The 15,214-nt window shown below is 38.0% G+C and overlaps 1 protein-coding gene across 6 annotated transcripts in view; it reads right to left on the bottom strand.

The window, feature by feature from the left end:
* Positions 1-466: 466 nt before the first annotated feature.
* The window catches only part of CYSLTR2 (cysteinyl leukotriene receptor 2), a 127,940-nt gene continuing 113,192 nt past the window's right edge, over positions 467-15,214 (bottom strand). For 5 of the 6 annotated variants that reach the window (XM_057308733.1, XM_057308739.1, XM_057308745.1 and 2 more), the window contains 2 exons: positions 7,196-7,264; positions 467-4,234 (listed from right to left, as the gene is read on the bottom strand). In XM_057308733.1, coding sequence (XP_057164716.1) covers positions 3,196-4,233 — 1,038 coding nt within the window. In that variant the 5' untranslated portion in view covers position 4,234; positions 7,196-7,264 and the 3' untranslated portion in view covers positions 467-3,195. The remainder of the gene's footprint in view (positions 4,235-7,195; positions 7,265-15,214) is intronic. The other variant, XM_044381806.2, reaches the window with a different exon arrangement.

Genomic DNA, 15,214 nt, shown 5'->3' with positions numbered 1-15,214 from the left:
CCTGTTTCTTCTCCCGGATATAGTAAGGAAGTAGGTAGCCTCAGGCTGCTCGCAGTCAGCTTGTCCCCCTGAGAGGATTTAGCCAGCAGACTAAGCCAATACCTGGGGAAGAAGGCTCCCAGAAGCCTCTGCTAAATAGTGCCTGAAGTCTAACTTCTCTCTGGATGTTAAGTTATGTGAGATAGTGATTGTTTAAGCCACTTGAAGTTGGGTTTTCTGCTGCTTGTGATTAAAAAATATCCTGATATACTAAATCATCTCTGATCCCAGCAAGTGACTCCGATCATCCCAAGAGGGGTCTCCCCTCCCATGACAGGGCCAGGTGGGCCTCCCTCAGAGGTCCAAATCCAAGTCTAGGCATTCCCTGCTTTCCTTTCTCCTGTCAATGTTCAGTGCCCATTTCTGGTGACCTTTCTTTTCTGTCTCATTTCTTAAACAAACAAACAAACAAAACCCACAGAATTAATTTGACTTTTAAAGTTTAATTTCAACTTAATTTTTATTTCCACAATACATATTTACAAGTTAGATGGCTAAAAATTCTTAAAAGGAAAAGAGAAATCTCCACCCTATTGTCCCACCCCAAACTCTCCCGAGGCCATCCCTGTCCATCCTTCCCACTCTTTCTTCTGGACTGTAGTTCCTATTGCTAAATAACATTTTTCTACAGCTTTGATCGTTCTCTAGCTTTAGTTGTTATGCATTTTCTGTGATGGAAGATGGAGACCTGGACTTCTTACACCCCTCCCCCACATACATTTCCTCTCATTTCTTAAAAAAGTTCTATCACAATATTTTGTTATTTACATTATTCTCTGTGTAAACATTATTCACAGCCAAGCCATGTAGTGTACTGAGATTATATTTCTGTTTTGTTTTTTTTTTAAAGATTTTATTTATTTATTCGACAGAGATAGAGATAGCCAGCGAGAGAGGGAACACAAGCAGGGGGAGTGGGAGAGGAAGAAGCAGGCTCATAGCGGAAGAGCCTGATGTGGGGCTCGATCCCATGACGCCGGGATCACGCCCTGAGCCGAAGGCAGACGCTTAACCGCTGTGCCACCCAGGCGCCCCTATATTTCTGTTCTTAAGCAACTGTTTCTTTCTGCTAGCATTCAATGATCACAGTGTCTTTTCCCTTGCTTATTTTGCTATGTATTTTCTCTGGTTCATCCCAAGTTCTTCAAGAAAAATATAAATCCCTCCAATGTGTGCAAATCAATTAGTTTCTTGTTTTTCTGCTACCACCACCATCTCATGTTGTTCACCTTTCTCCTGTGTTGGATTCCTTGTTTCCTAGATGCCATGTTTTCCTCTATCTTGGCTTAATCATGTATTTTGGAAGAGCACATCCTCAGTGGGTTTCTGATAAAAAGTGCAAGGGTGATAAAAGTGTTGAGACCTTTCATACCGAAAATGTCTCTATCTACCCTCTCATTTATTTGTAGGTGTTTTTCATGTTTGGGCCTTGACCCGTGCCCCCCCTCCCTGCCCCCAACGTGTAGTGGTCATTGACTGTTCATAATTGAGAGTGAGGATCTAACAGGTTGACTAGATGCTCTCTGAATGGAAGGGATTAGTTGCAGTGTGGGCTTCCCTGTCAGGTAGGTAATAGGGTAGGTGCTGGCTTCTGTGTTGGGAAATCCTCAACAGTCTGTATCTATTAGTCTTTTTCTTGGGTTGGATAGTTTCCCCACAGGGGAATCCTGCAGGTTCCTGTTTTGACAGGATATGAGTCTGTCAGCTTTCTGACGGTGAGTAAGGGAAGAGCCCTACGGTTCTTGTTTACTATGAAGACATTCCCTTTCTCGCTAGCTTGAGATCACCACCTCCCTCCCACACTCCACTCTGCCTGAGGTCAGTAACTCCCAAAGAGAAAATCTTGTGAGAATGAGGAGGACTAGGTGCCTGGTGGGGAAAGGGAAATTTTATTCAGACTTTCAACCAATCTTCCTGGAGGTTTGTAGGGAGAGTGGTGGCTACCCTACTCCACGGCTATTTTTTAAACTTTGACAAGCTTTGTGAACTTGAATAAGCTTCTTAATTTCTCTGAGCTTCAGTTTCTTCATTTGTAAAGTAGAAACACAGGCTTTGGTGAGAGAGTTAAATGGGGTTACTGAATGTGAAGTGTCTGGCACAGTCTGCCCCGCACAGAGAGGGCATCCCATCGTTGATGGTACAGTGGTCTGGGAGGTAGCAGTTGGTAGTCTCCCTAGCTTTGTTTCAGTGGACAGAAAGAACCCCTTTCCACTATCCAGTTTTCTATACTCCCTCAAAAGGAAAACGACCTTATTCATGTTTTGCCAAAATACTAATAGAATTTCAGGGGTACAACAACCTTTGCAACTTATCCTCTACCCCACCCTCTCTCTCAGTGCCCAAACAAACACTTACAGCAACCACCTCTCTTCTGGCTTCCATCTTGATGGATTAATGTGCAAGACTGAGGACTGCAGTGAAGTCAGTCCAAATCCAAATCCCAAGAGTAAAATCGACCTCCTCTTCTCAGCTCTTTCACACATAATCCCTCCACCCCTAGGCAATGGCCCAGTTCCTCCTCCTCCTCTTCCTATCCTTTCTGGCCCCCTGGCAAGAGAGAGGCAAAGAGAACCTTCTTGCCTTCAGTGTGCTAGAGCCTCTCTCCCCACGCAAAATGAAATTTCTCCTTTTCCCTACTTTTCACCAGCTCTTTCTTGCCCCAGTCCTTCTCTCCCTTTCTCTCTCACTGCTCCTGTTTGGGACCTTGACTCTGCTTCATTAAAGGGCAGCCTTCTTCACAGTCTTTTCAGTGAATTCTTAGGATGCTTTTCTTATCTGCTCTGGAACCTCCTTTAGCTTTGTTAACCGGCTATATCTTAGGGGATTGAAGATGGAAGAGGAGCTGGAGAAGCTGGGGAGCTTGAGGTTATTTTAAAGTTAATTTAGAATGTCTGGTGGGACCAAGATCTGCTGCAGAGTCTGATGAAAAGAAGCACACAATGTGCTAAGCTGACATCTTAGGTTGCAAGACCAGTAGCGATTTGGCCTGCTACATTTCTCATCTAGACTCAACCACTGCAAACACACCTAATAAAATGTTTGAAGTAGAACGTGATCGACCTTTGATGGAAATGGTGTAAATACACAGTCATCTGAGACTATGTGTGAATGAAGGTCAGCACAACCATACAAGACCAGGCCTCACCTACTGACCCCTTAAACCTGTGTTTCCTTTTTCAACCACGTGCAGACAGGAATGCTGCACTTTGTCTCCTGTAGGTGATCTTTTCTGAGTGTAGACCTTAGTTTTTCCTTAAAATTTTCCCCAGCAAAGTAGTAGAGCAAAGGATTGAGGCAGCTATTGGCTCCTGCCAAGGCCAGCGTGATGACCACAGCTTTATGCAGCTTCTCTTCGCATATCTCCACTTTCCACACAAGCAGGTGGAGGGTCCTCAGTATGTGATAGGGCAGGAAACACAGGAGGAAGATGATCAAGGCAATGATGATGGTGATAAGTGCCTTCTTGTGAGAAACCCGCAGACCCAATTCTGGGACCTCCACCTTTAACAGAGCTCGAATGATCAGCAGGTAACAAATGCTGAGCATGCAGAACGGCAGCAGGAAGCCTATCACCAAGGCGACGTAGTTCATGGTCTGCAGTTTAACAATTTTGTTGATATTCAGCTCCAAGCACAATACGGCACTGCCCTTCCGCTCAGAGCCATTGTTCAGAAGCACTACTGCGGCAGCCATGATAAGGATCCATATGATCCCACACAGAGTCCAGGCACTCCGGATGCTGGCGACGTGGAGGAGCCGGAAGGGGTGAACAGTTGCCAGGAAACGCACGATGCTCAGCACAGTCAGGAAATAAATGCTGCTGTACATGTTGACATACAGAGAATAAGACATAATCCTGCAGGCCAGGTCCCCAAATATCCAATTGGAGCCTCTGAGGTAATAGTCAGCTCTGAAGGGTAGTGTACTTGTGAATAAGAAATCTGAAATGGCCAGGTTTAGCATGAAAACATTCACAGATGTGGACTTCTTATAAGACTGCAGGAAAACATATATGGAAAAGCCATTTCCCAAGGTTCCCCAGACAAATATTATCAGGTACACAGTGGGGTAAAAGTCCTTTTTGAAGTTTTCAATTGTACAGTTCCCGTTGCTGTTGTTACTGCTGAAGGTGCCATTGGGTTCCATTTCTGGCATGGAGGTGGATGGAGGCAAGGACATAAGTTTTCTCTCCATGCTGGATTAAAAAGGAACAGACACAAAACATTACTTCTTGCTCATTACTTACATCTCTCCAGATTTTAACAAAATGGAGAAATACTTGCTTTCCTTTGCTACCTGAGTAAAAAAAAATCAGAAAAGTCTTTACTGTATGTTCCATTACAGTTCATGATAAATTTCTAGAATGCAAAATGAACGTTAATTTATTTGGTTGAAGCTGAAGCCTCAAACTTGGGAGACCTTTGGCCCAGTGCTTATGTTAATACTGCAGTTTATATCTACCAGAGAGCAGATGTCTCATCTCAGAATGCATGGAAGACAAAAGGAATTGACACAACATTTTCAAGTGCTGAAACAGAAGTCTAACAACCCAGAGTTCTATATCCAGCAAAAATACCCTTCGAATATGAAGGAGAAGTCAAGACATTCTCAGATGATGGAAAACTAAGAGAATTTGTTGCCAGCAGACCTACCCTAAATGAATGGCTAAAAGAAGTCCTCCACACAGAAAAGAATCAATAAAAGAAGGAACCTAGGAACATCAAAAAAGAACATGAAAAGCAAAAATATAGGTAAGTACCATAGGATTTTCTTCTCTTTTTGAGTCTAAGTTATGTTTGATGATTGAAACAAAAACTCTAACATTGCCTGATGTGATATAGGGGAATTTTTAAAAATAGTTATATTGTAAATGGAGGAGGTTAAAGGGACACAAAGGAGGTAAAGTTTCCACGCTTCCCTTGAGTTGGTAAAACACTGATGCCAATAGACTGTGGTAAGTGATGTATGTGTAATGTAACACCTGGAGCAGCCATTAAAAAGCTATACAAATAGATATGCTCAAAAACACCAGAGATAAATCAAAATGGAATTCTGAAAAGTGTTCAAATAACCAACAGGAAGATAGGAAAAAGAAAATAGATAATGCAAACAGAAAAATATAATAAAATGGCAGACTTATCCTTAGCAAATCAATAATTACATTAAATATAACTAGTTTAAATATACTAATTAAAATACAGATTGGCAGACCGGAATATATAGATATAGATATATAGATAAAATATGCTGTATATAATATATGCTGTATATATTATATATATTATATGCTGTATATAAGAAATTCATTTCAAATAACAGTATTGGCAGGTTGAAAGTAAGAGGATGAAAAACATATACGTCATGCAAACATTAATGAAAGGAAATCAGGGATGGCTCTTAATATCAGATGAAGTAAACTTCAGAACAGAGAAAATCTGAGAGAGGGACATTATATAATGAATAAATAGTTAATCTGCCAAAAAAACCACACCAGTTCTGAATGTGTATGCACCAAACAACAGCGTTGCAAACCATGTGAAGGAAAAACTGATAGATTTGAAAGGAGAAATACATAAGTCCACAGTTATAGTTGGTAATTTCAAAACCCTGTCTCAATAACTGAGAGAGCAAATAGACAAAAACTCAGCAAGAATATGGAAAACCTCAAATACAACGTCAACCAACAGGAACCAATCGAAATTTATAAACTACTCTATTCAACAAAAGCAGAAGACACACTCTTTTCAAGTGCCCACAGAACATATACTCAAATAAACCACATCCTGGGCCATAAGACAAACCTCAACAGATTTAAAAGAACTGAAATCATACAGAGTGTGCTCTCTAACTACTGTGGAATCAAACTAGAAATCAACAGCAGAAATACAGAAAATCCCCAAGTGCTTGGAAACTAAACAACATGCTTCTAAACATTCCATGGGTCAAAGAGGACGTCTCAAGGGAAACCAAATAATATATTGAACTGAATAAAAATGAAAATGCATCCTATCAAAATTTGTGGGGTATAGCAAAAACAGTGCTGAGAGGAAACCGTATAATACTAAATGCATATACACTACCAAAGAAAAAGTTTTAAGTCAGTCATCTAAGCTACCATCTCAAGAAGCTAAAAAAAAGCCCTTGAAAAGTGAAATAAACTCGGGGAACGTAGATGGCTCGGTTGGTTAGGTGTCTGAATCTTGATCTCAGCTCAGGTCTTGATCTCAGGGTCATGAGTTCAAGCCCTGCGCTGGGCTCCAAGCTGAGCATGGAGCCTACTTTAAGGGAAAAAAAAAAAAAAATGAAATAAACCCAAAGCAAGCAAAAGAAGGGAAATAAAAAGGTAAAAGCAGAAATCAAGGAAATTAAAAACAGAAAAAAAATAGAGAAAAATAGTGAAAGAAAGAACTGGTTCTCTGAAAAGATCAATACAATTGACAAACCTACAGCAAGACAGACAAAAGTAAAAATAGAGCAGACACAAATTGCCATTATCAGGAATGAAACAGGAGTTATAATTATAGACACGCAGACATCAGTAGTATAAGGGAATACTATGAACACCTCTACGCACATAAATTTGATAACTTAAGTGAAATGGACTAATTCCTTAAAAAAAAAACCTACCCCAACTCACTAAATACAAAATGATAATTAGAACTACCGAGATAATTACAATTTAAAACTCTAAAAAGGAATCTCCAAGTCCAGGGGGTATCACTGGAGAATTCCACCAAATTCTGCCATATTTAAATAAGAATTAACACCAATTCCGTACAATCTCTTCCAGAAAATAGGAGAGGAGGATACACATCCCAATTTATTTTATGAAGCTAGTATTATCTTGATATTAAAACTAGACATAGTATAAAACAAAGGACTACAAACCAATATTCCTTATGAATATGGACACAAAATCTCTTAGCAAAATATTAGCAAATAAAATTTAGCAATATTACAAAAAGAATTATGCACCACAACTAAGTAGAGTTTATTTCATGCATTCAAGTCTGGTTCAATATTCAATATAGTTCATGTAAAAATTGTCTTTTTTTAGTGTTAATGTCATATTCATGTAAAGCAAGTTCCCCTTCCTTTTTTTTCTTCCTTCAATTCCTCTTTCTCTTTCTCCCTCTCTTAGGAAATGAATGATTACCTGATCAAAAGAGTCCTTCACTTTTTATGTGCATATTCTAGGAATGTTTGGTCTAAACAGGCAAAATGTCTGAAATAAAGGAAGACAAAGTTATTAAGATGTATTTCATTTTCTGGACAGTAAAAGTGTATTTGCATATAGCTTTTATTATTACAATTGCAAGAAAAAAAAAGAAAGGGCATTATTTTCAAGTTAAAAGAAGATATCCATTTTGGCATATTTCAGAGTCTTTTTAAAAAATTAATTTAGTATATGATAACTAGTGTCAGCACAATATTTTGATCTGAACAAGGCCAGGGTTAAATTTCCTTTGATTAAACGGAATTTCCTGCATGGGATTTATGAATTAAGCAATATTCCACTATTTCCATAACTTGTTTAAAATTTAAAATTATATGCATAAAATTGTATTTAACTAAAAAGAGTGATAACAATGAATCCTTTTTAAAGAATTAATTTTATGACATTCTTTGAGACAAATCATAAGAATTTAATGTTTCAGCCAAAACTATAATTTCCTGAAACTTAACTAACTTGAAGACCTTAGACAAATAGTTAATAAATAATCTTTGGATGCCTAAACAATTTCTAAATAAGAAATAGATACAAAACAGTGGTTATTCAATATAATGAATTGAACTAATATACATTTTAATTTATTTTTTACAAGGGTAATAGATGAACAAAATGTGTAAATGCCTTTGAATTATACTTTTTAATTATATTATACTTCAAAACTGTTTAAATTGTATGACAAATGCTAGTAGACAGAAAAATATCTAAATTAGTCTTTATTTTCTCTCCTCTAATTGTTCTTATGCTTGATGAAAAGGAAGGTTGATTACTTTGGTCAAGGTGATAATTAATATAAATAATTAATACGGAGAAATACAAATACGTATACAAGATAATGAATATGATTTTCTGTTTGTTTATTAAGAAAACTGAAATAGTTTATTCAGGGTAAATTTGATACACACATTGTTTTATTTAATAGATTTAATTTTAAAGCTATAGTTTAATATTTTAAATTCATTACTTATTAGTGTATTTATACATTTGTGAATACCTAAATGCATACATATGAGGGCATATTAATAAATCCTTTACTGTAGCTTGTTTAACATGAATAATGTACAAAAAGAGTAAAATTAGAATTAGAATCTTTTTAACATAAAATAATTAGGTTATTTTATACTCAGTAGTAAAGATTTCTTTTTGTCAATAAAATATTCTGTTAAATTTCAGTGCTTCTGACACACTTTCAAATCATTTTTTAAAAGATTCCTTACTTTCAAAATGCTGGGGATGGGTAGTAAGGAGGGCACGTATTGCACGGTGCACTGGGTGTTATACGCAAGTAATGACTCATGGAACTTAAAAAATAAATAAATTAAATAAAAAACAAAACAAAACAAAGTTTCTAGAAAGTGTTTTAACAATGTTTCCTATAATTATTTCTTAACTCTAGGTACTTATGAGTTATATCTTCTCTCTTTAAGCAACTACTCCTGATTCTTTCTTTCCCAAATTCAAGCCCCCAAATTTAGGATAAAACCATTAATTTGTCTTTTGCGCCCAAACCATCTTGGGGTTTTACTACAATGGTCAAGGGGTTTACAAGCTTTGTTCTTTCATCCTATGAAAGGAAGGAAAACTGGGAATAATTAGATTTCTAAAAATCCTTTGAATTTTAATTAATCTAAAACTATTACACTGTTTTGGTTTGTCAAACAAGTAATAAAAAAGCTGTAAGTTACCCCTAAAAAGTTGATTATACTTAGGTAAAATATGCTAATATAAATATCTTTCAGTGATTACATACTTTCTAAGTTAAAAGAAGCATGTTTGTGTTTAAATGCAAAGATTACTATAAGTGAGTGTAAAAAGACTTTTTCCCAGGGTTCTAGATTCACAAACCTTTTCTCCTTTTTGGTCATGACAAATCTGAACAAGCACTAGATTTTCTGACTGGGTTACATGGGAATCATCAGAGATCAACTTTTGATTTGTCTTTCATTAGACCTAGTAGCCACTGTGTAACCATCTTGTTTAAGGGCTAGAGCAGCTCCAACAAGGCTTCTAGAAGCTTTAAGTCAACTTTGTCAATTTAGTTCTGTGGTCTCCACTAAACTTAATAGTCTCCCTGTTGGAGGCACCTGGCTGGCTCAGTAGGCAGGGCGTGGGACTCTTGATCTCTGGGTCCTGAGTTCAAGCCCCATGTTGGGTGTAGGGATTACTTTAAAAAAGTAGTTTTCCAGGGGCACCTGGGTAGCGCAGTCGTTAAGCGTCTGCCTTTGGCTCAGGGCATGATCCTGGCGTTCCGGGATCGAGTCCCACATTGGGCTCCTCTGCTGGGAGCCTGCTTCTTCCTCTCCCACTCCCCCTGCTGTGTTCCCTCTCTCGCTGGCTGTCTCTCTGTCACATAAATAAATAAAATCTTAAAAAAAAAAAAGTAGTTTCCCTGTTGTACAGACTTTCCTTTGATAGAAATGACTTGGGACTTTTCAGCCAATCACATAACCTCCTACACAATTTTTACCCTTGAAATATAAGGTTTACCTTGAAATAAAATAAATTCAGATGACTAAGTTAATTGCCTTTACCCAAACTTGCTGACAAAAGGATAAAAGAACAAATATTTATACTGATATACAGAATATGATTTTGGATTCATCCTTGAATTCAAAATGCTTTAGAAATAGAGATTTCCTGACACTACAAGACTCCTATAAACAATGAATCAAAGAACCTTGAGATGCTTTGCTATTACCCAAAGAGACAGTCATAATAAAAGTAGAGTTTAGCAAGGCTGCTTCATGATATTACCTACAACAGCAGAGATAAACTGGCGATGGTATTAAACCAACACCGACAGGGTAACCTGAAGGCTATCGCTAAGGATGCTCCCATGCATGCCCAATCTGCCATCAACACAATTCTAGCAAGTCTGTAAAGGTAGAACATGGACAACCACAGTCCCAAGGCTCCTTTTGAACATCTCCAGAAGGTCTATGGATGTGCTCTGAGTATTGTTTATTCTCAGAATGTGTTAGGGCTTTTCTTTACTACAGAGCTCTGGCTGTATGGTAGGGAAAAAATTGCTTAATTTGGGAATCCCAACTTGTCTTTTCTGTAAGAGACACACATTTCACTGACAGAGTCATCAAAGAACAGTAAAGCTTTAACTTTTACTTAGAAACCTCACTGTCCTTATCCATAAACAACAGGGAGAGTAACAAGAACTAATGGAATTCTAACACCCTCCAACTTCTAATGATTGAAGTATTTCCATTGGCCTTGATTGCAGGCAATGAGATCAATCCCCCCAAAACCCACAAATTACCTCCTCCTGAGTACATAACAAACTGCCTTATGCATTTGGGAATTACTTCCAATCCTTCATCCTATTTTATTGTGATCTACTATGATGATTACAGGAAAGTTGCATTTCCAAAATATTCCCAAAGCAGTCTCTGTGTGATCTGAAACATAGATATTTGGTCTTCTGGAAAAGACATCAGAGAAAAACTTCTCTTGAACCTAGATGGAGAGGACCCTATTGCTATCTTTAACAACTGACACTGCATTAACACTCCAATATTTTAATTTTTAGACTCATGTCTCCCAACTAAAAAGACACACAGAACTTCCCCCCAAACACTGGAAGTCCATTCCTTTGAAAGACCTCAAACTGAAGATTTTTAGAAATCCTCCAGAAGCTGTTGATTTACAGGAGGACAGATCATTGACTACAGAAGCAGACAGCTTTCACACAAGACAGACAAAATTAATTTTCTGATTCTTTAGGACCCTTTTCTTTCCCTTTACTACTCATTTCATTGATCATTGTATTTTTACCCTATTAACTAATATGATTTCCTTTATCTTCATCCTGTGACCCATTTCAGTCTTTGCCACATAAGAGAAAACAAAATTCTCTGGTTTTTCTTTTCTTTTTTTCTATTCTTTTTTTTTTTTTTAAGTAGGTTTCACACCCAGCATGGAGCCCAATGTGGGGTTTGAACTCACAACCCTGAGACCAAGATCTGAGCTCATGGGTCAGACACTTAACTGAGCCACCCAGACACCCCTCTGGGATGTTTTTTCTTAGAACATAGCTACTGTTCTGAATTTAACGGATTACTGACAAAATTTAATAACTAAAACCAAGCAAACAAAAAACAAATAAAAAAACACTTCAAGATGTAAATTTTCTTCTCTATATCCCTTCTGAGAGTTAAGTTTCCCTCACATAATTAACCCCAATTTCAGTCTTATAAAAATTGTGTATTGACCCCATATCAACAAAATGCTTCTGCTGAGGTCTTTACAACCCTATCAGCAAAACCTAACCCTTTGGGAGTGCGAATGAAGATTGGATCTAACCCGGATAGAAATCACTACTTTATTTTCTTCAGCAACCTTCCAGCCTGCTTTGCAGGACCTGTTTGACTCCATTGAAGGAATCTGTCCACCTCAAATCCTCTCCACCACAGATGCTCAAATAAAGAAAAAGACTCATTCCTATTGTGATAAATGATTCTTAAATTCCCAGTTACTACTCGTCTACTTCTTATGTGGACGTCGGGCTGACACTCACCTGCCACACACTGACTTACCCTGTGTTTTCAAGATCATTGTTAGAGGATGTCAGATGTTTAAAATTACCACCCTTCCATGAATCATGTTTTCTTAAAAAGAATACACAGACATCTGACCGAGGCAGGCACAGGTTAATTGAGAGAAGTCTCTCTCAGGAGAGATAATAGACTGCCTGGTGTGTATACCATGCAAGCTACAACTACCAGAGTTGGAATAATGTGACTGGAAAGAATCACTCATAACTTATCTCTGACCCTGGCAAGAGTCTTATTTATTTAAAGTGTACAACTTCTGCTCTGGAAGCTGGCAGAGACTCGCTCCTTGATCAAACTCTAGCCAGGCTCCTCTGAGCCCTCTTCTTGATAGGCTTCCAACTTGGTCCATAAAGGCTTGAATAAAGGACTAACCGTTTTTTGCTTTTTTTTTTTTTTCCAGTGTCAACATTTTTTTAAATTACAAAAATGACGGTAGGTTGTAAATGCTGTTTTGTAATCTGTAAACTATTTTCCTATAAACAAAATGTCATGATCATTTTCCCATTCAATAGATTTTCTACTACAACATAAAAAAAATATTTGCTTATGTAAACGGGAAGGATATAACATGACTCTAAGCCAGAGAATTTGCCTCATGCCCAAACACATACAAATTAGTGGTAGGTGGAGGAGAAAACATTTGTGAAGGGAATTTTAGCCTATTTTAGCTAATAGGCTATTTTAGCACATAGTTATGTGGTTAGGTTTTAGCCTAACCATATAAATATGCAACAACTGTTCACACAGTTTATGAGGGCTTCTCAACCTGTGTTTGCCACACTTTCTTTTTTAAAAAAAACATTTTTTATTTAAATTCAGTTAATCAACATATAATGTATTGTTGGTTTCAGGGGTACAGGCCTGTGATTCATCAGTCTTAAACTCGGTGCTCATTACATCACATGCCTTCCTTAATGAAGGACTAACAGCTTTTTTTAACAGTTCAAGGCAACATCTCTAGGATGACCATAACGTCCCCCTCTTGTAGAGCCTGAAAACACTCAAGGCTATCAAAAGAACCTACTGTTTGTTCCAGCCAACACCTGAAGATAGGGCTCCTGTCTCCCAGCCTCTGTGGGAGGGTAGGATCCTAAGCTTCAAAAGTGTCGGTTAGCAAACCCAGATGCATTTCACATGGGCCAACCTCCCCTTCCCATTTTTTGTAATTGTTTACTTCCCTGACTCTGCTGAGCATCTGTTTATCCCTTCTCTATTCCTTCATTCTTCCTTAAAAACATCCACTCACCTCTGTAAAAAATGAAATTGAGTTCAGTTCATGTCGGATTCTTTTCTCCACTGCAACAGTATATTACCAATTAAAATCTGTCCTTCCTTTAACTAGCATCTGGCTTTGTTTATCTTTGACAAAGCCCAGGTTTAAATGTAAATTTGTTGGGCAGAGTTGTCATAGATAATAACATAGTCCTTAATTTCTCCTTAACTAGCCAAAGAGAATTTTCTGCTAGAGTAAACACTTACTACTGCACCTGTATAAATATTACATAACAGCCTGTGGCTTGAGGTATGGGTGGAGGGAAGCTTCCTGGGTGTCTAGAAAAGAACAGGAGGATTTCAGGGGACCTGTCTTCATTATCAGAATATGATAGTATGGATCTCTGTTTTTCAGAATCTGTTATACAAACTAATAACCCTTTTTGTTCCTGCAAAGTCCTGCTTCCTTGAATCTTACCCCAAATTATCTAATGCAAGCGTAAATCCTATTATAATTCCTAACATCCTCTTTCTGAGATGCTCCAGTTCCCCTTCATGTGCACTCCCCCTTCACACAAGTCAATAGTCCCAACTTCGTTCATCTACAGGTATGTTCCCAGTGGTCTTTGACTAAAAGACACTGACTCTGAGAATACACATAATGATCTAAAGAATAAAAAAGGTATGGTAAAATATTAGTTAAATTAACCTACCCAAAGAGATGGCTTGTAAATATATATATATATATTTTAAAAGATTTTATTTATTTATTTGACAGAGATAGACAGCCAGCGAGAGAGGGAACACAAGCAGGGGGAGTGGGAGAGGAAGAAGCAGGCTCATAGTGGAGGAGCCTGATGTGGGGCTCGATCCCAGAACGCCGGGATCACGCCCTGAGCTGAAGGCAGATGCTTAACCGTTGTGCCACCCAGGCGCCCCGTAAATATATTTCTGATGCAGCAAGGATGTTTTTCAATTCTCCTTCAGACACTTATGTGAACGTGTAACTCAGAAAACATGGTTGACATGTAAATGATGTCAAAAAAAGAAAAGCGTTTTTCTTTAATTCAGCACTTCCCAAAGTATCTTCCACAGAATATGAATTCCATAAGATGCTTTGTGAAAGACAAGCCTCCCACGATTAAATCAGCTTGAGAACTACTGTAAGCTCTAGTATTCCTCTCTTGGAGAGTCATAATGCACGTTAAAGTCTCTATGAGTGTCCTGCAGGAAGACAGAAAAAAAAAAAAGCCTGATTTACACACAGTATCCCTCCCTTTTTTTGATCCTGAAAACTTTTGTGCATTAACACATTCTAATACCCCATAGAACTAATGTTCTACACAATCCTACTTGGGAAATGCTGATGTTATTATATAATTTTTCTGGAACAAGATTTTGGATAGATGAGAAAGAGAACCCCCGCCTAATGGACCAGTTCAACGAGCAAGTGTTCAAGTGTTTGGGAGTCAGGGAGTTCTAAGCACGTACTTTTGGGTAAATTAGCATTTCTGAGCATCCATTACTTCATTTGCAAAATGGTGATTGTATTCATTTCCTAGGGCTGCCTTAACAAAGTACCACAAACCCAGAGCCTTAAACAACAGAAATTTATTCCCTTGCAGTCTGAAATCCAGGCGTCAGTAGGGCCATGCTCCATTAGAAGCCTTTAGGGAAGAAGTCTCCCTTGCCTTTTCTAGCTTCTAGTGGTTACCAGCAACCTTTGGCATTCCTTGGCTTGTGGATGCATCACTCCAAGCTTTTGACTGTCCCATGGTATTTTCTTCTGTGTCTTCACATCATCTTCCAACTATGCATTCTGTGTTTCTGTCTTCTCCTCTTACAAGAACACAGGTCATTTGATTAAGGGTCCATCTTAATCCACTATGACCTTATCTTAACTAAATCCATCTACAAAGATCCTATTTCCAAATAAGGTCACATTCAGAGGTACCTGGGATTAGGACGTAGACATATCTTTTGGGGGGACATAATTCAAACCACTACAAGGATATATATAACATCGATTTCATGGGGTTGTTATAAGCATTAAATGAGATAGATAGATAGATAGATAGAGCACTTCACATAGTACTTGGTAGTGGGTAAATGCCCCCTAGCTTCTCCACCCTCAGGAATGTATGTAGGAATAACCTCTGAGCTCGCT

The sequence above is a fragment of the Ursus arctos genome, unplaced genomic scaffold (assembly GCF_023065955.2).
Source record: "Ursus arctos isolate Adak ecotype North America unplaced genomic scaffold, UrsArc2.0 scaffold_10, whole genome shotgun sequence".
Taxonomy (NCBI): Eukaryota; Metazoa; Chordata; class Mammalia; order Carnivora; family Ursidae; genus Ursus; species Ursus arctos.
Note: the sequence above shows the minus strand (reverse complement) of the source record. Positions and strands in the feature narration are given on the sequence as shown.